At 44.4% G+C, this 25,258-nt stretch overlaps 1 protein-coding gene across 2 annotated transcripts in view; it reads left to right on the top strand.

The window, feature by feature from the left end:
- PDE8A (phosphodiesterase 8A) overlaps positions 1-25,258 on the top strand; it is a 2,218,572-nt gene that overhangs the window by 1,478,667 nt on the left and 714,647 nt on the right. For both annotated transcript variants that reach the window (XM_086958243.1, XM_086958242.1), the window contains exon 11: positions 12,910-12,952. In XM_086958243.1, the coding sequence (XP_086814369.1) occupies positions 12,910-12,952 (43 nt within the window). The remainder of the gene's footprint in view (positions 1-12,909; positions 12,953-25,258) is intronic.

The raw sequence follows: 25,258 nt of genomic DNA, 5'->3' as shown, positions 1-25,258 counted from the left end.
CCCGAACTGCCAAGCCATGTCTTCCCTGGACTGGAAACAAGCTTCCGAGGACCGGTTTCTGGCATTCCAGCCGTCTTCAGCCCGGCTTGCTTGAATCCGGTGGCAAAGTAAGCAAGGGACTCACGTCTGAGCATACCCTGCCACACCTATGGCGGCCAAAAGCGGTACAGAAGGGGGTGGTGATGGTCGGAGCATCTGAATCAAACACTCTCACCCAGTCAAAACTTCTGGTTTTAATCCATCACCGTTCTTTAGCCCACTCTGCCACCCCAGTTCAGACATGGCTATATGCAAATCAGTCTTACCCTGTGCCTCATGGGAGCAGTCCAGCCCAAACTGCCAAGCCATGTCTTCCCTGGACCGGAACAAGCTTCCGAGGACCGGTTTCTGGCATTCCAGCCGTCTTCAGCCGGCTTGCTTGAATCCGGTGGCAAAGTGAGCAAGGGACTCGCGTCTGAGCATACCCTGCCACACTTATGGCGGCCAAAAGCATTGCAAAAGGGGGTGGTGATGAACGGAGCATCTGAATCAATCAAACACTCACACCCAGTCAAAAGTTCTGGTTTAAATCCATCACAGTTCTTTAGCCCACTGCCACCCCAGTTCAGACATGGCTATATGCAAATCAGTCTGACCCTGTGCCTCATAGGAACAGTCCAGGTCGACCTGCCAAACCATGTCTTCCCTGGACCGGATACAAGCTTCCGAGGAACGGTTTCTGGCATTCCAGCCGTCTTCAGCCCGGCTTGCTTGAATCCAGTGGCAAAGTGAGCAAGGGACTCACGTCCGAGCATACCCTGCCACACTTATGGCGGCCAAAAGTGGTACAAAAGGGGGTGGTGATGGATGGAGCATCTGAATCAAGCAAACACTCACACCCAGTATAAAGATCTGGGTTTAATCCATCACCGTTCTTTAGCCCACTCTGCCACCCCAGTTCAGACATGGCTATATGCAAATCAGTCTGACCCTGTGCCTCATGGGAACAGTCCAGCCCGAACTGCCAAGCCATGTCTTCCCTGGACCGGAAACAAGCTTCTGAGGACCGGTTTCCGGCATTCAAGCCATCTTCATCCCGGCTTGCTTGAATCCAGTGGCAAAGTGAGCAAGGGACTCACGTCCGAGCATACCCTGCCACACTTATGGCGGCCAAAAGTGGTACAAAAGGGGGTGGTGATGGACGGAGCATCTGAATCAAGCAAACACTCACACCCAGTATAAAGATCTGGGTTTAATCCATCACCGTTCTTTAGCCCACTCTGCCACCCCAGTTCAGACATGGCTATATGCAAATCAGTCTGACCTTGTGCCTCATGGGAACAGTCCAGCCCGAACTGCCAAGCCATGTCTTCCCTGGACCGGAAACAAGCTTCTGAGGACCGGTTTCTGGCATTCCAGCCGTCTTCAGGCCGGCTTGCTTGAATCCAGTGGCAAAGTGAGCAAGGGACTCACTTCTGAGCATACCCTGCCACACTTATGGCGGCCAAAAGCGGTACAAAAGGGGGTGGTGATGGAGGGAGCATCCAAATCAATTAAACACTCACACCCAGTCAAAAGATCTGGGTTTAATCCATCACGGTTCTTTAGCCCACTCTCCCACCCCAGTTCAGACATGGCTATATGCAAATCAGTCTAACCCTGTGCCTCATGGGAACAGTCCAGCCCGAACTGCCAAGCCATGTCTTCCCTGGACCGGAAACAAGCTTCAGAGGACCGGTTTCTGGCATTCCAGCCGTCTTCAGCCCGGCTTGCTTGAATCCAGTGGCAAAGTGAGCAAGGGACTCGCGTCTGACCATACCCTGCCACACTTATGGTGGCCAAAAGCAGTACAAAAGGGGGTGGTGATGGACGGAGCATCTGAATCAATCAAACACTCACACCCAGTCAAAAGATCTGGGTTTAATCCATCACCGTTCTTTAGCCCACTCTGCCACCCCAGTTCAGACATGGCTATATGCAAATCAGTCTGACCCTGTACCTCACGGGAACAGTCTAGCCCGAACTGCCAAGCCATGTCTTCCCTGGACCGGAAACAAGCTTCCGAGGACCGGTTTCCGGCATTCCAGCCATCTTCAGCTCGGCTTGCTTGAGTCCAGTGGCAAAGTGAGCAAGAGACTCACGTCCGAGCATACCCTGCCACACTTATGGCGGCCAAAAGTGGTACAAAAGGGTGTGGTGATGGACGGAGCATCTGAATCAAGCAAACACTCACACCCAGTCAAAAGATCTGGGTTTAATCATCACCGTTCTTTAGCCCACTCTGCCACCCCAGTTCAGACATGTCTATATGCAAATCAGTCTGACCCTGTGCCTCATGGGAACAGTCCAGCCTGAACTGCCAAGCCATGTCTTCCCTGGACTGGAAACAAGCTTCCGAGGACCGGTTTCTGGCATTCCAGCCGTCTTCAGCCTGGCTCGCTTGAATCCAGTGGCAAAGTGAGCAAGGGACTTACGTCGGGATGGACGGTTCCCATGAGGCACAGGGTCAGACTGATTTGCATATAGCCATGTCTGAACTGGGGTGGCAGAGTGGGCTAAAATTCAGATGCTCCTCCCATCACCACCCACTTTTGTACCGCTTTCAGCCGCCATAGGTTTGGCAGGGTATGCTCAGACGTGAGTCCCTTGCTCACTTTGCCACTGGATTCAAGCAAGCTGGGCAGAAGATGGCCTGAATGCCAGAAACCTGTCATAGGAAGCTTGTTTCCGGTCCATGGAAGACATGGCTTGGCAGTTCGGGCTGGACTGTTCCCATGAGGCACAGGGTCAGACTGATTTGCATATAGCCATGTCTGAACTGGGGTGGCAGAGTGGGCTAAAGAACGGTGATGGATTAAACCCAGATCTTTTGACTGGGTGTGAGTGTTTGATTGATTCAGATGCTCCGTCCATCACCACCCCCTTTTGTACCCATTTTGGCCGCCATAAGTGTGGCAGGGTATGCTCAGACGTGAGTCCCTTGCTCACTTTGCCACTGGATTCAAGCAAGCCGGGCTGAAGACGGCTGGAATGCCAGAAACCGGTCCTCAGAAGCTTGTTTTCGCTCCAGGGAAGACATGGCTTGGCAGTTCGGGCTGGACTGTTCCCATGAGGCACAGGGTCAGACTGATTTGCATATAGCCATGTCTGGACTTGGGTGGCAGAGTGGGCTAAAGAATGGTGATGGATTAAACCCAGATCTTTTGACTGGGTGTGAGTGTTTGATTGATTCAGATGCTCCGTCCATCACCACCCCCTTTTGTATCACATACTTCACCAGCGCCACAGCTCAATGACCGGCGAGATTCACTTCCCTCCTCCACAGCAGGGAACTCTAGTGCCGCTGATGTCGTCTGATGAAGGGGGCCGACGCGGCTCTATGTAGCCAACAGATATTTTCGCGCCGTCACGCTATGCTGTTGTCTGGCCACGGGGAGGCCCAGCCCACAGTCTTGCACCGGCCGCTTGCGTGGCACAGCAGCCCGGCTCTCCACACAGCCCGATCGCACCTCTAGCGCAGCTGTCAGCACCACTTCCCTGATCAGCCTCACCGGTTCTGCGTCCTATCTCCAGTGCGTGTGTTCACGACCAGCCTTTTAATCCGCCGCTCGCAGCCCCGCAATCTCAGTTCAGGAAGCTGAAGGGTACAGAAAGAGGAGCTTCCTCGCACACTTCCCCTCTGTTACCACGAGGGCAGAGGGCCTGTGCTCCCGTTGATCTCAACACGTGGGGCACATCCAGCGCCCTGAAGCACAGCAAAGTGAGCAGCTCCCCTATACGAGTCCAATTACACTGGGTAGACCATCAGATGGCTCGAGTGAGGCAGGATATCTGAAGGATTCTATTTGGTGGCCGGCAGAGCTACACTACAGTGCGGCCATCTTGCTGAGCACCAAGCCACACCCCCCGAGAAAGGACATAGTTATACTAGATTTGTTTGTATGGCAGAAATTCACGGCCTTGCAGGGGTTCCATCTGTAGTCACACTCTAAGAGTGAGGAAAAGTAAGGGACACCGTTAGAAACTTGCAATGCAAAGCAATAGGCCAAGTTAGAGAAAAAGGCAGCAAAGGGGGGGAATAAAACCCTATGTCACCTTAGGAATAGCAATAAAAACAGAAAAACCTTACTTCGTCAAGACGGAGATCCCACTGAGACCAATTTCGGTCTCCCATGGTCCTGGCTGCGTGATGCTCGTGGTCAGGGGGGAGTGGACCTGTCATGCTGTGAACAGAGCAGCGCAAGCGTGGGTGCCATAATGGAGATGAAGAAATGCCAAATCCCTGGAGCTAAGAGCATGTCAAAGCGGTGTAAGTATGGGTGCCATATTGGAAATGACAGAATGCCTAGAGCTGCTGAAGTGGCAGTGAATCTTGGACGGAAACACCATAGTGACCTGATGGGATGGTATAAGGGGGTCTCAGGTGAAAGGGAACTGGCTACTCTCAGTCCTTTGGCAAAGGGAGCAGGAAAGCGTCCGCATGCTACTTAAACCTCAGAAGACTGAGCAAACTAGGCACACCAGTGGGAAAACCATAGGCAAAGCTAGAGTATATGGCAAGTCTTGTGACTATTCTCAGTACTTATTAGAGGTTGTGATAGGTAAGTTAGTTACATACAATGCGGCTATGGGTGACTGTCAGTGCCACTATACTGGGTAATATACAAGGAAGTGTCAAAAGGTATATTACGAGGGCTGGTCCAGTGGATACAGAGTGGTGTCAGGGTGGTTTGTTCAGGGAATTCCACGGGATTTTGTCATTAAGGCTCGTTAGGTGGCTGGACAGACAGTAAATCCACTGTTTTCCTTCTCCAGGACGCAGCTCTGTAAGTTAGGAATTTTTAGGTCAAGTGTTTCTATCAAGACCCAGCTTTCATCGTTGGTAGTGTGGCCTGCATCCAAGAAGTGGTTGATCATCCACGTAGTGTTTTTCGTGCATCGGATGGTGCTGCGAGGCTTGCATATGCAGGTTTTGATTTTGCTGCTAGTCATGCGGATGTATGTGAGGCCGCAGGGGCTGACAATGTGGTAGATGGCATGTGCAGTTTTACAGTTGTTATGCTGTCTTGCCTGTTTCCAATTGCAGGCTTTTTGTAATTTCAGTGATGTGACAAACACTACAATTCCCGCATGGGAAGTGACCTACAATGTTTGGGAGGCCCCATGCATTGAGAGCTGTGTTAGATTGTTTAGAGGGTTGGGCAGGGCGTGTGGATACCAAGGTATCTTTAATGGATCCAGCCCTCCTGTTTGAGAGTAAAGGTTTTTCCCACTGGAGTTTACCAGTGTGCAATATCTTCCTGTTTTTCTTGATAATATAGGAAATTATATTAGAAACTGAGTTGAAGGTAGTGACAAAGAAGAGGGGAATGGGCGTGGCTGTATCAGCCCTTCCCTGTTCTGGTTACGTGCACGTTTCCTTGCCTTCTCTGTTATCCTTTTGGGGTAGCCACATCGCTGTGATTTTGTGCTCAGGTCATTGGCCTGATCCTTTAAGTCTTAGACTTTGCTGCAATTTCTATGCAGCTGAATAAATTGCCCGCAGGGGAGGTTTTCTCGTAGTCTTTTAGGATGAAAACTGGTGTGGTGTAATAAAGATTTACGAGCTGTAGGCATAAAGTGTGTTTTGGTTTTCAGTCTTCCCTCTGTTGCTTGGATCTCCAGGTCCAGGAAGATCATGTTGTGCCTGTGGATATTGTGTGAGCACTTAAGGTTCAGGTTACAGCCGTTTATCCATTGACAGAAGGCTTGTAGGGACTGATTGTCCCCTTCCCAGATCAGTAAGATGTCTTCCTTGTAACGCTTGTAAAATTTGATCTGGGGATCTTGTGACATGTTATGGTGGAACAAGTAGGTCATCTCGAACTTGTAGACATAAAGTCCCACCACACTTTGGGGCAAAAACGCTTCCCATGGAAGTTCCATACTTTTGGAGGTGGATCTCTCCTTCAAACTCAAAGTAGTTGTCTTTGAGTGCCAGCGTGGCGCATTCCAGTATGAATGATTTTGGTGTCTGGTAATTCCAAGTGGTGTTGTCCAATGCCAGTTGGAATACGGTTAGTGTGTCGTCTTGTGGTGGGCTGGTGTAAAGGCTTTCAACGTCAAGACTGACTAGAAATGAGGTCTCATGATTGTAAGCCAGGGTTTTAATAAGTCCTAAAAGGTCCTTGGTATCCTTTAAGTAGGTACTAGTGGACTGCACCATAGGTTGTTAGAAAACAGTAATGTGAGAAGGGCTCCAGCAGTGACCCTATGCCCGATACAATGGGGCGTCCGGGTGGTGGTATCTTGTTCTTGTGAATTTTGGGAACTGTATAAAAATATGGGATGTTCCCTTGGGTGGTGGTAAAGAACTGTGCTTCTTGTTTGGTGATTTGTCCAGTACTTTCAGCTTCCTCGACTAGGTTGTGAATTCTGATTTTAAGAGATTTACTTGGATTCTGTGTTAATCTTTGGTAATTCTTAGTATCACTCAGAAGACGTTTACATTCTGTGCGGTAATCCTCCTTGTTCAAGATGATGATGCCACCGCCTTTGTTGGCTGGCTTGTTGTTTATTGTTCCATTTGCTTTGAGTGATTTCAAGGTTTCTCGCTTCCTGTTGCTAGTACTTTGGAATACGTGATCTTGCTTCATGGATTCTATCTAGAACAAGTTGTGTGCGCATAAGAAATGCGTGTACATCCCTGGGAGAGGCACTCCGGGGTGGATCAAAGTAACTGATTCCAGTGTTCTTAGGAAAAATACTTTTATTCATTGATTATTATCATAGCTAATTTCTTCGTGATATTGTCGTCATATCAACAAAATTAACAGGTTAGATCAACATTTTTGCTGTTAGATGAGAACTCCGATGCATTTCGGGCGGAGAGCCCTTTGTCAAGGAGAGCTGGAAGATGGGGGGACGAGCCGAAATCAGAATGCGAGAAGTACAACAAGTGAAGCTAATATACACCATATTAGTGCAGGGGTGTGAGAAAACCGGGAAAAGATAGTGCCTAAAAATCAAATGTGGACTGAGAAAGGTAGATCGAGAAAGGTGGATCGCATGGTGAACTAAGGAGATGGACACAGCTGGGAGGAAAGTTACAGGGTCCTGGGGTAGTGCGGGAGCGTGATTGGGAAGTTTACCGAGTGTGAAAGACGTGACGAAATTTAATAGCGTGAATAAGGGTAACAACCGTGCAGGCGGTGTGAAGTTAGCAACCTACTCAATAAAAGAGTGACTTACTTCAGGGTTAAAATGCCGAGTTGCGCTGGGTCGGTCGACAAGTAGTTCTGTTCCGAGTGAGGAAACCCGGAAGGGAGCGTGATGGTAAATACGTGAGCATAGAGGTAAAAGACGGACTCGCGTGGAGTGTGTGAGATGAACATAGAAAAGGGGTGAGATGCAAAAGGTCGAAGAGGGTGATAGAGTGTGAAAAACCATAAATGGAAAGCATGAAACGTAAATGCATAAAAACATAAAGAGCAATGCAGAATGTCTGTCAGTAGGTATATAATACAATGTCAGCTTTATAGATAATAACTAAATTCAACACGATCGTTGAGTCCGTGTGGCTTCAGTGTCTGTAAACGATACATCCATTCAAGTTCCCTTTTGAGGAGGAATTTGCGATTGTCAGTGCCTTCAATTTTTGTGATAATTTCCAGTACTATAAATCGAAGTTGAGCAATGGTGTGATGAAGTTCGTTGAAATGGGTAGCGACGTTGGATTTCTCGTGCCTTGTTCGAATGTTAGATTTGTGCTCATTAATGCGCACTTTGATTTTTCTTTCAGTCTTGCCCACGTATAATTTACCGCAGGGGCATTTGATGACATAGATCAGGTCATAGAGTCGCAAGTGGCGTTAACGTGTAATTTGATGGGATGGCCTTTCATAGGGTGTCTGATGGTGTTTACTGTGATTATGCAATTGCAGTTGTTGCAATTCATGCACGGCAAGGTTCCTTTGTGGTCTTTAGGAGTGGGTTTTTTTTGGTAAGGATTTCCTTGATGTTGTGGTTGCGGGTATATGCGAACAATGGAGGAGTTTGGAAGATGTCCCTGAAATCAGGTTCCATTTGTAAAGTGGGCCAGTGATTGAGGATAATTCTCTTAAATGTTGTGCTTGCCTTGGAGAATTTAGACACCAGTACCATACGTTGTTCAGTTTGTTTGACTTTTTTAGTGAGGTTTTCTTGCCTACTGATGTTTGCGACTCGAGTTTTGGCTTCCTCTAGGATGCTTTCAGGGTAGCCTCTGTCTTTAAAACGATCATGCATTTCTTTGATCCTGATGTCGAGAAAGTTTTCGTCGGAGACGATGCGTTTAACACGTAACATTTGAGAGTATGGGAGGTGCTTCTTGAGTGATCCCTGGTGGAATCTCGTGTAATGTAACGTATTGTTACGATCTGTTGTTTTCCGATGTAGGTCAGTGATCAATCCTTTGTCAGTGATCTTGATGTTGACATCTAGGAAGGAAATCTCAGTGTCACTGATATTCCAAGTGAGTTTAATGCGTTCTTCTTTTGTATTCAGTTCGATCAGTGCTTTATTGAGGGAATCCTTGGTGTCCGTCCACATGATGAAAAGGTTGTCTATATAATTGAGGTACATCTTGATTTTGTCATTGAAGGTTGTGTTGGCGTATATGTGTAAATTTTCGAAGTTTTGCATGTAAATGTTGGCGTACGTCGGAGCCGCACAGTTGCCCATCGCCATTCCAGATAGTTGCAGGTACCACCTTTTGTCTTCTTGGAAATAGCTATGGTATAGTGTGTAAACCATAAGTTCCATTAGGAATGGTTGCATTGGCATATCAATGTCACTATGGAGGAGAGCCTGTTCGATGGCTTTAATGCCACCTTATTGAGGTATGGAGGTGTACAAGGAGCGAACATCCGCTGTACAGAGTATTATTGAATCGCTAGTGTTAATGTTGATTTGTGCCAGTTTTTGTAGAAATTCGGTGGTGTCTTTGATGTGGCTTGTCATTTTGATAACCAAAGGTTGAAGGTATTTATCGATAAACTTGCCCACTGGTTCATGTATGGATCCTTTGGTTGAGACGATGGGCCTGAAAGGTGGGTCATGGAGGTTTTTGTGGATCGTTGGAGACATGTTTATTGAAGGACTTTTTGGATGTTCTTGCAGAAGGTACTTTTTGATGCGGTCTTCAATGATCCCAGCTTCATGTGCTTTCAATACTATGTTTTGCAAAATAGTCTGAAATTCCCTGGTTGGATTGTTGTCAAGTTGCCTGTAAATATTTGTGTCCTGGATATGTTCGAGTAGGCGTTGGGTGTACATGCTGGTGTTGAGAATCACAAGGGCACCTCCCTTATCTGCTTTAACACATTTAATGTGTGGATTATTCACCAAGTTTTTTAAGGTGTCTCAATCCTTTTGTGTGATGTTTTTAAATTTCAAAATTTTCTTGAAGTTTATCTTAGACAAGTCATTGCGAACCAAATTTTCGAATAAGTCAATGCACTTATGGCTGCTTGGAGCCTGATAGGTGCTTTAACCCTGAAGTAAGTCACTCTTTTATCAAGTAGGTTGCTAACTTCGCACCGCCTGCACGGTTGTTACCCTTATTCACGCTATTAAATTTCGTCACGTCTTTCACACTCGGTAAATTTCCCAATCACGCTCCCGCACTACCCCAGGACCCTGTAACTTTCCTCCCACCCGTGTCCATCTCCTTAGTTCACCATGCGATCCACCTTTCTCGGTCCACATTTGATTTTTAGGCACTATCTTTTCCCGGTTTTTACACACCCCTGCACTAATATGGTGTATATTAGCTTCACTTTTTGTTCTTCCCGCATTCTGATTTCGGCTCGCCTCCCCTTCTTTCAGCTCCCCTTGACAAAGGGCTCTCCGCCCGAAATGCATCGTAGTTCTCATCCAACAGCAAAAATGTTGATCTAACCTGTTAATTTTGTTGATATGACGACAATATCACGAAGAAATTACCTATGATAATAATCAATGAAAAAAAGTATTTTTCCTAAGAACACTGGAATCAGTTACTATGATCCACCCCGGAGTACCTCTCCCAGGGATGTACACGCATTTCTTATGGGCACACAACTTGTTCTAGATATTTATAGGCGTTAGACGGAAACGCCACCTGAGAGTGCACCCATCCCTTCAAACTTTCTTTAAAAACTTTAATGATTCCATACAATCTAGCAGTGCACCCCCATCCTTCTTGTGTTGTCATTTTCATGGATTCTATCTCATTAAAGACAGCTTGCTCATACCCTAGGATTTCCGGTGGTATGGCACTTGGTGGTGGAATGAATGTGGACTTGATTTTGAAAGGGGTATCGCCCTGTGTTTCCGAATTTGGTTGATCAGGGTAATTTTCATAGAATGCTTTAAGTTTGAGCTTGGGGAAAAATTCAGCAAGCTCACAGTGAAGTTAGAATTTATCCAGCTTGGCTGTTGGGGCATATCCTAGTCCCTTATTAAGGACTGTCTTTTTTGATGGTGTAAGCACATGCGTGGAGAGATTGGTGACAAGGCTTTGCTCGAATCATTATGGCGCCCACGCATGCGCCGCCCTGTTCACAGCATGCCGGCTCCAGTCCTCTCTGACTTCCCGCGTTGATGCCCTTACCTCATTGACTGGGACCATCAATTTATTCCTCCTGTAAACAGGGACATGCCAGCATCCAGGACCAGGGGAGACCAAAAAAGGTCTCAGTGGGATCTCCGTCTTGACGAAGTAAGGTTTTCTGAGTTTATTGCTATTCCTAAAGTGACATAGGGTTTAATTTTTCCCCCTTTGCCGCCTTTTTCTCTATCTTGGCCTATTGATTTGCTTTGCAAGTTGCTAACAGCATCCCTTACTTCTCCTCACTTTTAGAGTGCGACTACAGATGGAACCACTCCCGGGCCCTGAATTTCTGCCATACACACAAATCTATTATAAGTATGTGCTTTCTCTTTATGATTCTCCGCACACAATCTATTGTATACTACAATGGCCGCACCGTTTCACAACACACGTCGGTACTTGCGGCCACATTTGCGATCACCTGGCACACTTGTAACCAACTCATGATTACATGTACCTTGGGTACTCACAGGGTTATTTTTCAGCCATTTTTTTAGTACTTTGTCAGCATGCCTCACGCCTGTCTATTATGATATTGCAATATAGACACACCTTTTGTAACATCAGCATGCTATGTAATAGTCACAGTTGAATACCTACTATCAGCAATATAGCACAAAGTGCCGGAATAGCATGCATTTCCACCCGGCTAAGACGAAATGATCGACTCACTGTTGTGCCTATTTATCTTAGAGTCGCTTAGAGGCACTAATGACCGCTTAAAAGATTGCATTTTATGTTGCATTTCTGCATTGTGCATCTTGTCTTGTTGTTTTATTCATACCTACACCACCTAGCACTACAACACACCTTAGCGCGTGTGTTGGACATTCACTTTCAAGTGGAATCATTTTTACCACTCACACACTTTACACCTGGTCCTGGCGATAGCTCACTAATTTTTTCCTTGGGCTGAAACATGCAGACCATTTTTTGACAACTAGGAGTAAACCTCACCATTAGTTGTGCTTTCTGGTTTTAACTATATCCTGGGCCACCAACAAGTAAACACATTTGGTAAGGATTCCTAGAGATATTTTTAATTTGCTCTATACTACTTCACAAAATTGCACCACATTAGCTCCGCTGTAATCAGGCGTTGTAGCACAACCGGGGGTCACTCGGCCGCCCTATTGGGACCCCAATGATGAAACATGACACCAACCAGGTTGGTGTGTGATGTTTTTTTTTAAGAGAACCTAATGGTTCCTTGGCACTGCTCATTACATAAGTGAGTCTAGATAACCTTCTTTTCAGTGGGTTAGTCCACATTGTTTGCTTATACCTGAATTTGGGCGAGGGATGTACCCCTTAATTTCCTCGCTCTCTCCCTGGTTTACACTATATGAATATCTCTGCAGCAGGCGCATAATCGGTTCAGCTATCTTACTACTTCTCAAACAAGTGATCTGTAGATTTTTTACACTGTCATCAGTATTATCATAATGTATAATTTCATGCTTGTGTTTCATTTACTGAATATTTTGCCCTTTTTACATTTAAATCAAAGTATATATCCAATTAGTGCGGCAAACTTTCCATGATATCTTTAATGGACACTTAGGGCAACAGTTTGCATTCAAGACACATCAGAACAGGGGAATTACACATTCTGAAACAATATTTTAGAATTTAATTCCATAACACCCTTTTAAAATCAAGCCCCTTTAAAAAATATCTCTTGGCCTGATATTTAACTCATCAAGTTTAATTAGTGAGTATCATTTTCCACATAATTGCTATCACATACATCCCCTTCACTCAAAAACACATAAGTTAAAAACGTTTAAATTACGATGCCAATAGCTCTAACTCTAACAAAAAAAGGTGAGACCTATTGCATTGCAAATGCTTGTTTACAAGGGAATCTTCAACTAATATGAATTCTCCATGTTGATCCTTTTGTTGTGGACCTTTATATTCAGGGGTCCACCAGGTCTCTTTGCAGTAGCACTATGATTTGCATTATGTGAAGTCTTGAGATACAAAGGTGTATGCTGCAATTTGGGTTGTGTCGTCTGTTTTTTTTATATCTCTATAAATCAGCTTTTGCCGACAGCCCCCTGCGCCGGGACACCTCTCCGGAGGTAGCTGTTTGCTTTACAAATGCTGGTATTTTATTTCATTTCATTGTGTTGTTGTTACTGACTGTTGTTGACTAGTACTGCTTTGATGCGCTCCAGGTAAGTAAACAGTGTTGTATTGTAATCCCAAATATCTGTATATCTGCTACCGTTAAAAATGATTTTCAAATGAGTATGCTGTTTTATGATGCAGAAATTAAATGTCTGAATTGGTTCACTTTTGTTCTCTTTTAGGTAGAAAAATCATGTGAACGTGTTCATGCTGAATCCCAAACAGGTACCAGGCTAATTACATTTTTTGCTCATGTCATGCATGCTCTACTAAAGTGGCATAGATAATAGCAGAATGTTTACATCGTTAGTCGACTATCCTTACTATAAATACATATCACACGTTATCCTGATTTGATCTTTATTGCATGTGCACTGTTTGTTCTGGCGAATGAATATTCATATAATCTTGTTGTAGACATTTGATTATCCGGAGTTGTACTTTGATCGCGCAGACCTAGCTGGGAAGCAATTGAGCTTGAGAAGATTTTGCTTTGTTGCTTCCTCAGAATCACTGCAAGGGAATGTGGTCACATCGATCTGCTGGATACTTAAGAGCAAAACAATGAGATGCCAAAGAATTTGCTTTATAGATCGTTATGGTTATAATGTACTGATGTGTATTCCCTTGTACCTAGCTAGGTATGTGTTTGTGTGAGTGAATTCTAAACCTCAGTTTCCCAAGTCATGACATGTTTTTATCTCATTTATGAAACTTCGAGTGCCACTATGTGAATAGCTAAAAGAAAGCTGATAACAGGATCAGATGCGCTATTCGCACCCAATAGTAGATAGATCTTAGACGTTGCCCTATGTCAGGCCCCTCTACCTGCTTCCATGGGCCTGCCCACTAGGTGGAATAAATGCATCACTGGCAGGGATCAGTGTTTGACCCCTTGAGCCTTCTATTCTCGCAAGGTCAATAAAATAAATCGAGTTGGGTGTAACATTAAACATCTGTCATAATGTGCAAAGAACCCCCTCAGGGTAAACGTACTCTTTACATTACATGCTGTGTTTTCATTGTGGATTAGGTCAGAACTGAATCTGAAGAGTGATTTATTCATTTACAAAATCAGTGGCATCCCAAGAATTAACATTACGTGGCAAGATGTAACATTATTTAAAAAATAAAAAACCTAGCTGAAACAGTTACATTACCAACAAGCATGGGCAAAGAAATAGGTTTTGCCTATGAGTGCTATTGGCTTTAGCAATGTTTGTTAGCCATGCTGTGCAGCAGCATGGATGCCAGATTTGCAGTGTCGCTCAAACTAATTTGAATAAATCAAAAGTGCCATGACATAGCCAGGGTTAATGCTCCTTTTTTTATCGAGTATTAGTGCTTGATGCAAATTAGTCCTTTTTAGGTCTGTCTTGCCCTCCTCTTGTTTCCCCCCCCCAAAAATCATACCAAAAATACATACATATATAGGGGATACCAATCACCACATGACGCAAATTATACTCCTACTCTACCAGGAGGTATTGATCAAGAGACCAGCTCACTCCAGCCAATGGATGCCTTCATTTGTGTAACTATATTTTGTCCATGCACATGTACACATATACTTGAAAAATAATTTCGCACTTGCCCTAACCAATGACTGATAGCCCCTCGATATAGTAGGTTTACAAAAACTATTTTCATAAATCCCAAGATATTTATTGTAAATTCGAATGTTCATTCCTCACAATAAACCAGCTTTGGTATATTTATTTTTTCTACAGAAAATGAGCACTTCATTAGAGTAGCTACATTGTATGTGCAACTGTTTGTTTGTCAGTCGCTCCTGTCCTGAGCTTGATCGCTATTAACAAAAAGTGGAAATGCAGCTTCATGAAAATATTTCAATGATTTTGCAGCTGACTGAGGAGGGGCACCAAGTAAGGACTATTCGAACTGCAGCTTCATATATGAATTTCTGTGCTTTTGCATCTAGCTAACTAGGAACACCTTGTAATAACTTGTGAAACTACAGTGTTATGAAAGATTTTCAATGCGTTTGCATTATCCTTTTGAGGGACACCTAGTGAAGACTAGTGGAACTGCTGCTTCATTTAAGAATTTCAATGCTTTTGCATTTCACTTAAGAGACACCTAGTAGCGACTAGTGGAACTGCAGCTTTTTGAAAAAAATGTGTATTCTTTTGCAATCAGCTTTTGAAGGGCACCTAGTAATTAGTGGAACTTCGGGGTTATGTAAGAAAGGTCCCTTACGCTCCCAGCAGAATCCTTCGCTCCTCCAACAAGAATCTTTTGTCTGTCCCCCGGGTATGTAAAGCCAGGTGGGGAGGGCTTTTTCTTCTTTTGCCCCGAAGTTGTGGAACACCCTCCCCCTGGAACTAATAGTACAACCATCTGTTATGCTCTTCCGGAAAGCATTAAAAACATGGTTTTTCTCAGAGGCCTATCTGTAATCTGTTATTCGGCTCACATTACATTTGACATCATTTGTTGGGCGCCTCGATGCCTTTTGGGCTAAGTTGCACAATATAAGATTGCCTTCATTCATTCATTCAAATATACTTTTACATTTGACTTGTGAGGGACACCTATTAACAACTTGTGGAACTGCACCTTCATAAAAGAATATACATGTTTTTTTTTCTTTTTACTCGTGAGGGTTACCTAGTAAGTAATAGGGCAACTGCAACTTCATGAAAGGGTTTCCATTTTTTTGAATTTCACTCGAGTGAGCTCTAGTGCTTGGGGATCTAGAGCTCTGGGAAAGTATATTTATATATGCTCAAAATATACATTTATATATATATATGTGTGTGTGTGTGTGGATATGTGTATCAAAAAACTGTTTCAGCCCTGCAGTATACGGTCAGGGTGGGATTATCTGGCAAGGACCACTTGGTGAGCATCCACAAAGATCAAATCAGGAACACGAAGCATTCAAGTGCAAGTGCATATTTATTCAGCAATAAAATCCAGGAATTGCTTGGACGTAGTGCCCGGCATTGACACGTTTCGCATATGTGTATATGTATATATGTGTATATGTGTATATAAATATATATATTTTTTGCACATAACTCCAACAAGGCTCATTTTAGCACAGGTACGAGCCTTACCCACTAGGGTGTGATTTCTAATTTGTTAGCGTTTATTATGCGCATAAAATTGAGAATAGGCTTGTACTCTTGAGTTGCTAGCCTTAAGGCTCTTCGCTATCTCAACAGGCCCGTTCCATCTCCATGCTCCCAAATACTAAAGGGAGACTCTCGCCTCACTCACTGTCCACATTGCTCCTTTAAATACACCCCCTCTATCATCAACGTCCCCACCCAGACGACTATAAACATGGCAATGATCAATTGCAGATCATTACCCAAACACCCCCTTGAAATAAATATGCTTATTGAAGACCTTAGTCTTGATATACTGTTTCTTACAGAAACGTGGTTGACACTAAGCATGAGCGAATTTTGCGGATCTCGCGTTCGCGAATTTTGCGGATTTGCGGATTCGCAATCCGCAAAATCCGCGAATTCCCGCGAATTTGCGGATTTTTTTTTTTTTGTGTTCGCCCGTGTTTCTGCCAGTTCGCGAGGGTTTTGTACACTTTCGCAAATTGCGAACTTACCTGTCGGGTCGCAAGTTTCGCGAACTTGTTGTTTCTACGAGTCCAGTCTGTTTGGGACACTCTTCTTCATCACTGCCACTCTCTGTCACCACTGCCACTCTCTGACTACTCATGCCACCCTCTGGCCCACCCATGCCACCCTCTGTTTCATCACCACACCCTCTGGTTGTCCAGTGTACATTATTTTCGGCAAAGCAAAGCACACCTTCCCTGCCTCAAGTGACCTGAATTAATTTGGGGCCGATTAATGTGTCACAGAATATTTTTTTAGCTGGCACCTGCTTCCTTAGTGCGCCCTGATTAGTGATCTTTTGCACTTGCTAAGTGCTTTCATTGTTGCAAAATTAGTTACAACACCTGCCCTGCCCCAACTGACAATAATGAATTAGGGGCTGATTAATGGATTTTAACTTCCAGCCTGGCTCCTGCTTGTCTCCCTTAGCTGTAATCCAGGACCTTTGTGGCATATGTGTAACTATTCTGAGGTTCAGAGCAGGGTCACATAATAGTTTCAACTGGCAACTGAACTCTGGAGGGGCCCCTCAGGAAGCACTACAGGAAATGGCTACTAATGATGAGCCTGAACTTTTGAACCTGGTAAGTAGTTACTTTCAGTTTTGCTAAAATCGTATTTCTGCAATTTTGCACTTATTCGCGGGGCGCGAACTCACGCGAACTCACGCGAACAGTGCGAGCACTGCGAGCAAAATCCGCTGCTCGCGGATTTGCGGATTTTGCGGGAGATTCGCAAATCTCGCGGATTTCCCGAAAATCCGCAAAATCCGCGAGCGGAACGGATTTTCCGCCCATGCCTAGTTGACACCCAACTCAGACGCCGACATAGTCCTAGCACTTCCCCCAGGATTCAGCATCCAACATCTTGACTGGCCCAAAGGTAGAGGTGGTGGCATTGCTGTCATCTCCAAGGACTCAATACCATGCCGTTTCCTTGATAGTCCTCTGGTAGACCGTGAAAACGTCCACTTCACCTTGCAGATCTCCCCTTGCTCCTCTCTTTCCGGACTCCTTATTTTGCCGTCCCCCCGGCTCTATGGGAAAATTCCTTAACTCCCTCCTAGAATGCTCCTTGGCCAGATCTAGCACTCGGACCAACTTCCTCATTCTAGGGGACTTTAATGTCCATTTTGAAGACAGCAAAGACAATACGGCCTCAGAACTGATCCAAGACTTGGCTACTCACCAATTGCACTTACAGAATTCCCTCCCTACTCATAATCGGGGACATTTGCTCGACCCCATATTCTGTAATTTCCAGGACCTTGTGACCAGGCCCCCCACTCCCGTGCCATGGTCCGACCACCTTCTTATTCCTTTCAGTTGGCACACCTACCCCAAACCACCGCAAACCCAAGCCCCCGGCAGACCATCCAGACCCTGGGCGAAATTAGACTTTGCTACATGGAAACAAGCCCTCGAGGATACAGTCCCCACCCTTAGCTCAACCATCGACCTCGCAGATAAGGAATTTTCATCCTGGATTACCAATTCTCTAGACTTAGCCCTCCCAAAAAAACCTCATCGTAAACCAAGGACAAAAGCTACTTCTCCATGGTTTACCCAAGAAATACGCCTTCTAAAGAAAACCTGCAAGAGAGCAGAAAGAGTCTGGAGAAAAGACTTTAATCCCATCAGCAAAAACATGTACAGACTGATGATTCTCAATTATAAAAAAGCTCTGAAAGACGCACAAATCTCCTTTTACAGCGAGAAAATCAGCAAAGTAGCAAACTCGTCGAGGGAGACGTTTCTCACTTTGAAAAAGCTTCTAAAACCCCCCACTCCCCCAGCTGCGCGAGACCCTACAACTGAACACTGTAATGAGTTAGCCAACTTCTTTGACTCTAAAATTCAAACTATACTCAAACAACTTCCGCCTCTCTCCCCCTTAGACCCCTCCCCCCTTCCCACCTCCCAACATCAGAGCAAAGGCATTGAGCTAAGCAAATTCCAACCCATCAACGCGGAAACTCTTGGTTCTATATTACAAGCCCTCAAAAGCGGATCGCCCCACGACCCAGCTCCGATGAGACATTTTAAACAGGTGGCCCGAGCATCCTACCTCTTATGACCAACTTACTAAATACCTCCTTCGAATCTGGAACAGTGCCCACAAGCTGGAAAAAAGCGGTGGTAAGCATTCCGCAAATCCCTGAAGACATGGCTGTTCCCTTGATCCCTTGCTTCCCCTCCGGCCCCTTCCCTTGGAGATCATAGTGGATTTCTGTCAGCGCTGGGACGCTCTCGGGCAGCCATGCGCTCTATAAATCTCCAAAATAAATAAATAAAAATAAAAGGACGGGCACTTCATGATACTATGGTCCCACTCTGTGGCATAGTTTACAGATGCATCAGTAAATGTACATTTAGGTTTGTGGTTTTAAATCCATGGGGGTGGAATATTATCAATTTTAATCTAACTATACATTGTTATTTTGATTGTTGATTTCTAGTATTGTGCTGCTATATTTATATCTGTTTTTATAACTTTTTTCAATATATATATATATATTTATTTATGTATTTATATCATGGACAGATATATTTCCATCCTAATGTACAATTTTATGAGCCTCTAATTTGCATTAAGAGTGGCGCATATTGTGAATTATGTGCAATCCTGCATTCATGCAGTAATTGGCGAGGCAAAATGTCTTCTGTTTCTATGAAAGCAATACTTGTTTTTGGCACTAGCACTTTAAAAGGAGCACATACACCCCTGTACGTTGTTATGTGATAAAGGGCTTGTTTACCCGAAACGCGTAATGGTGGTATGGTGGAGAGCTAAATAAATAATCAGCACCAATACCTGGGTTCGTCTCGTCTGTAAAACCTGCGTGACTGCTGGAGATGTTTGTATGCCGAATATATATATATATATGTATGTATGTATATACGTATATATATTCACTGAAAAAAACATAGGTTTGAGGCACGTTCTAGTTATGAATTAGCATTTAAAAAACCTTAGAAATTCACAGAAAAAAACAGGTTTCAGGGGCGTTATAGTTAGCTGGACATTTCACTCGTACAAAACATTTCACTCGTACAAAACCATTGAAATTCCCCTGTTATAGTTAGTTCAGCTAACTATAACTCGCGCGCCCGCAATGCACTGCTGATGACGTCACATATTACATCACTCATGACATGGTCAGTGACATCACTGATGACATCAACCTCTGCGAGGTTAACAAGGCAGGTAAGCTCCTAGCCTCCTACCTTAAACACAAACAAAGGCAACACACCATATCAGCAATCACCAACCCAAAAAAGATTACACACACAAGACACAAAGATAGCCTAAGAACTTTCCAAGAGTTCGTCCAGGACCTGTACAAAAAGTCCTTAGACCAAGAAGGAAGCGAAAACTACCTAAACAGATTAGACCTCCCAAAGATAACAGAAAAAGATGCAGAGAAGCTAGGCTGGGAAATAAGCGAACTAGAGATAGAAAGGCCGCAAGACTGAACACACTATTACCTGATCTAATAACCAACTCACAGATAGGGTTCCTAAAGACACGCATGTCACATGATAACACCAGACTTCTGTGTCACATACTGGAACGTGCCTCAAAATAGATGAACCGGCGGTGGCCATTACGCTTGGAAGCGTTTGTAAAAAAAAAAAAATCCATTAAGACACTTATTTAAACATTTATTCTTCCATCGACCTTTACATATATAAAACATATTTATTTTTCAGAAAGACACACATTCACTGGATGGTGTCATCAGTGATGTCATGAGTGATGTCACTGACCATGTCATGAGTGTTGTAATATGTGACGTCATCAGCAGTGCATTGCAGGCGCGCAAGTTATAGTGAGTCCAACTAACTATAACGTGGGAATTTCAATGGTTTTATGTCAGTAAAATTTCCAGCTAACTATAACTGGTGTCAAACCTATGTTTTTTTCAGTGAATTTAATAGGTTTTTTAAATGCTAATTCCTAACTATAACTGGTGTGAAACCTATGGTTTTTTCAGTGAATTTCATAGGTTTTGTAAATGCTAATTCCTAACTATATGTAGGGCCTCAAACCTATGTTTTTTTCAGTGAATTTCAAAGTTTTTTTAATAGCAAATTTCTATTGCTATCAAATATATTATTTTTTATAATGAATCCTATCTTGTATATTTATGTAATACTATTTTTTTATATGTATATTTATTTTATTTATTTTTTGCCTTTGAGCGCTCCCGGTGCGCGTACCTGTGAGCGCACCGGTAAGCGCAGTCTTGCGGCTCCTCCCGGTGCGCGTACCGGTGAGCGTCCCGTTAGCGCTATTGCTGCGAACGAAAACATCATCGTGATGTATCCCGTAGCTGCGTCCGCGTGATACGCACGGCGTGAGCGCACCCGGAAGAACCTGAGTGCATACGATCGCTCTACGTATGCGCCCCGGGGCGCGTAGTGTAAGCGTGTCGGGTCATGTGACCTAAAAATAACACTTTTTATTGGTTCAGGACAGTTTTGGTTTCCAAATGATGAAAGCCCTGGTCATGTGACCTGAAAATAACACTTTTCATTGGTTCAGGCCAGTTTTGTTTTCCTAGTGATGAAAGCCCCCACCTTTTTTCCTCATTCTCACTTTGTACTTTGAGTGAGGAAGACCTGTTTCCAGACCTATTTGTACCCATTTGTACTGAGAAATGGCTACAGTAGCAGCAGCAGCAGGAGCATCTCAGCCACCACCACCACCACCACCACAAGGAACACCACAACACCACAGTGCTGGAGATGAAGAAGAGGAGGAGGAGGAGGAGAGGCGCTACCTGCCAGAAGATACTACCCCCTACAAGCCAAAGGAGCACATTGTGTGGGATTTTTTTTAAATCCCAAGGGGCGTCAAGAAAGTAAATGCGCCAAAGGTTACTTGTTTGATCTGTGGCACTGTACTTTCTAGGGGGAACCCTGCCAAAAAATATTCTTTTGGCAACAACACCATGATTCGCCACATGCAACGCCGGCACCCTAACAACTATAGTGCGGCAGAGGTCAGAGAACTGACCAGGAACCCTCCCCAATCTTCTCCCAGCACCTCCCAAAGTACCCAACCCACTCCATCGGGACCAGAGACAAGGGAGATGGTCCCAAACATCCAAACCCAGTTTGGAAATTTCAAAATAGTTTGCATATTTTGTGGGCGTACAATTTGCTATGGTGAGCAAAGTGTTAAACTCATCAACCGTGCTGGTGACAACCACAAGTGCCCAAAGAAACCTTAATTTTTTCCTGATTTTTTTGCTCCAGTTGAGCAGTTTACAATTCCCTGTTTTTTGTTTGCCCCCATAAAAATTCCAAAATAATATAAAATTATTCATAAAAGCCAAAAAAAGTATAAAATGTTCAAAAAAACAATAAAAAAATATAAAACAAAAAGAATTAAAAAAAACAGTTCTTTTTAGAACTACCTCCAATTTATAAAAAAATGCTACATTTTAAAAAAAAATCTGTCATTCTTTTTTCCCCATGGTACGCTCCCCGGTGCGCGTACCGGGCGCTTAAGCCCGCCACCCCTCCTCCCCCCCCCCCCCCGCGCAAATCAAACAAATTTTTTTTATTTTCTTTGCTCCACGGGGCCCTTTTATGGTCCCCACATCAAACCTAGGGGGTCAGGGGGGTCTACCCTGCCCCCTTTTGGTCATTTCCCCCTTTGTTTTTGCCACCTCTTGTGTCTCGATCCTACAGAGACACAAGATGGCGGATGCTCCGGACTGTTTGGAATGTTGACAGACACCCGAGAGCCAATCAGCTTTCCGCTTGCGAACTCGCGTAGCGTGCTGGAGCGCGTCCCAGTGCGCCTACCAGGGCGCGCTTATAGATATATACGTTATTCCCAATAGAATGTTGCGGATTCCCTATGGAAAACAATCCTAACTATAACTACCTACTGGCGGTCGCCAGTAGATATATATAGTTAGGACCTAGTTTCCATAGGAAATCTGCAACATTCTTTCGGGAATAACTTTGGCGCCGGTTGTTGAATCTACGCAAATTTCTCAAAGAAGATGGCCCGTTCCGCTCCGCTTCTTCTCTGAAAGTCTCGGCTAGATTCGTCAAGCGGGGGTCGAGAAAAAAGGGGGGGTCCCAAATGTGTTTTCCCCATGTTCATTTCCATAGGACCTTTAGACACGGCTACAGCCCGAACCGCTGAACGGAATTACACCAAATTTGGCAAAATGGTAGTCTGATTCGCAGATCACCCTTTTGCGTAAATGGTGTAAATCCCTCCAGTAGTTCCTGAGAAAATCAAAAGAGAAAAAAAAATATATCTATAAGCGCGCACTGTGCGCGCACCTTCCCGTGCACGAGCTGCATGCTGATTGGCTGCTACTGTCTGTCAACACTCCCAAACCGAAATTGATGGCAGCCATCTTGTGTCTCGGTAGACTGAGGCACAAGAAAGCAGAAAAACAAACGTGTAGAACTCAAAAAGGGGGAAGGGTAGAAGCACCCTGACCCCCTAGGCCTGCTCAGGGGGTCCCACAGGGCTCCCCAAGGCAAAACAAAATCGTGGGGTACGCGCACCCCGCGATTCCCCCTCCCAAAATTTTTTGGGGGGGATCTTATGGGACTCCCTGAGCAGGCCTAGTGGGTCAGGGTGCTTCTACCCTGCCCCCTTTTTGAGATCTAAAACTTTCCGAGCAGGAGCTGCATGCTCATTGGCTTTCAACACTTCAAACCAGGAAGTGTTGGCAGCCATCTTGTGCTCGGTAGACCGAGGCACAAGAAAGCAGAAAAACAAACATGTAGAACATAAAAAGGGGGCAGGGTAGAAACACCCTGACCCCCTAGGCCTGCCCAGGTGCTCCCAAAAAGACCTCCAAGGCCAATTTCTTTTTCTTTAACCCGTTTTTTTTTTCAAATTACCCCCCCGGGGGACAAAATCACGGGGGCATAGTGAAAAAGAAGTGCGGAAGGCCAATCCCCCCCTAAACTGCCCCGGGGACCGCTGTCCCCCGGGGAAAAGCAATGCAGCCCCCTGGCCCATAATGGAGGCTCATCGTGGGATAGTTGGCCCCCAGGAACCCCCAGTATGCAAGGGAACTTAATCCCCCAATTTAGAACACTCTACAGGGCGCGTTTGCACAGTTTAAGTTGGGGAATTAATTCCTGTTCAATCCAGAGGTCCCCTAGAGGGAACTAGTCCAACAGGTATCTTCAGTAAGCACCATGGAGCATTAATTGTCATTTAAAAAACCTTCGAAATTCATTGTAAAAGCCATAGGTCTCAGGCCTGATATAGTTATGAATTAGCATTTAAAAAACCATTGAAATTCACTGAAAAAAACATAGGTTTCAGGCCTTATATAGTTAGGAATTGAAAAATTGTAAAAATAAAATATAAATTGATACTTGTATAGCGCACTACTCACCCGCAAGGGTCTCAAGGCGCTTGTACGAATACCACTGTGGAACCCATCCTGGCTTTCCCTTTGAGGCGTCCACTCCTGGGCACCCCCAAGGTGGAGGCCAGGCATCCTTTAGCATTGTGGGGGCCGTTGTGGAGAATAAGCAAGCTATTGCCCAGAGTTGCTGAGTGGGACTCCATGATTGGAATAGGCACCGAGGCGAGAATTATCAGGTCAGTGGAATTTTTGAGCCCAAGACCCGTCGAGGCGGGGAATTGAACCCTGGTCCCAGGCTAGACCTCTCCATCAGGGTCTGCCGCTCTAACCATTGAGCCACACTTCTCCACCAGGAATTAGCATTAAAAAAACCTTTGAAATTCACTGAAAAAAAACCATAGGTTTCAGGCCTTATATAGTTAGGAATTAGCATTTAAAAAACCTTGCAAATTCACTGAAAAAACCATAGGTTTCAGGCCTTATATAGTTAGGAATTAGCATTTAAAAAACCTTTGAAATTCACTGAAATAAGCATAGGTTTCAGGCCTTATATAGTTAGGAATTAGCATTTAAAAAACCTTTGAAATTCACTCAAAAAACTATAAGTTTTAGGGGTGTTATAGTTAGCTGGACATTTCACTCATACAAAACTATTGAAATTGCTCCTATATAGTTAGTTGTACTAACTATATTTCGCGCACCCGCAATCCACTGCTGATGAGGTCACATATTACATCATTCATGACATGGTCAGTGACATCACTGATGACATCACACTAACCTTTACCTTGCAATCAACTTGAGAAAGCTAAAGTCAGAGCCTGGAGGTGAGTTTCCACTTATTTTTAGGGCTGCGCTATCTTTGCAATTAGTTCAGGTCACCGTAGGGGAGAGAACTCCCAAAGTGTGTCAGCTAGCTGCAGTGGGCACTAGTTTGGTCAAGGATTATTCATTATTATTTTTAGCCATGCTGCACAGCAGTCACACTGCTATACAGCATTTCTACAAATCCTCGCCAAAGTCTGCACTATCCATGCTGTACAGCAGGAATAAAAGGCAATAGCAGAGCCTCAAAGGCGAAACCTATTGGCTATGTCATTGCTTGTTTGGTCTCGACACAACACCCCTGTGATTCTGAGTAAATCAGTTAATCTCTCCATCGTGAAAAAAAGACTATGCCTGTGGCATAGTAAAACATAGCTACAAATGGCAATGGGTTCAACAAGAAAAACAGGGAAGAAGAAAAATGTAAGTAGTACATCAATCACAGCTCAATCGATGGAAGGACGGCAATGAAGCTGAAGCAGTCCTTACACTCACTCACACTCATCGTAATCAGGAACATGCTCCATAAAACACACCTTAAAAGAATATACAACAATAATGTAAAACTCAAAAACAGCAGAGTATTAATATGAGTAATATGGTCAATAAAACAGAGTAAAATCAATTGACCGTGCTAATAATGAATGACTTCTAGATCCAGGCCTACACCTTTCCTCTAAATCCACACATAACATAAAGATTTACTCAAGCAGCACTCTAAAATCCAAAGAGCTG

The sequence above is a fragment of the Lissotriton vulgaris genome, chromosome 2_1 (genome assembly GCF_964263255.1).
Source record: "Lissotriton vulgaris chromosome 2_1, aLisVul1.2, whole genome shotgun sequence".
Classification (NCBI taxonomy): domain Eukaryota; kingdom Metazoa; phylum Chordata; class Amphibia; order Caudata; family Salamandridae; genus Lissotriton; species Lissotriton vulgaris.
Note: the sequence above shows the minus strand (reverse complement) of the source record. Positions and strands in the feature narration are given on the sequence as shown.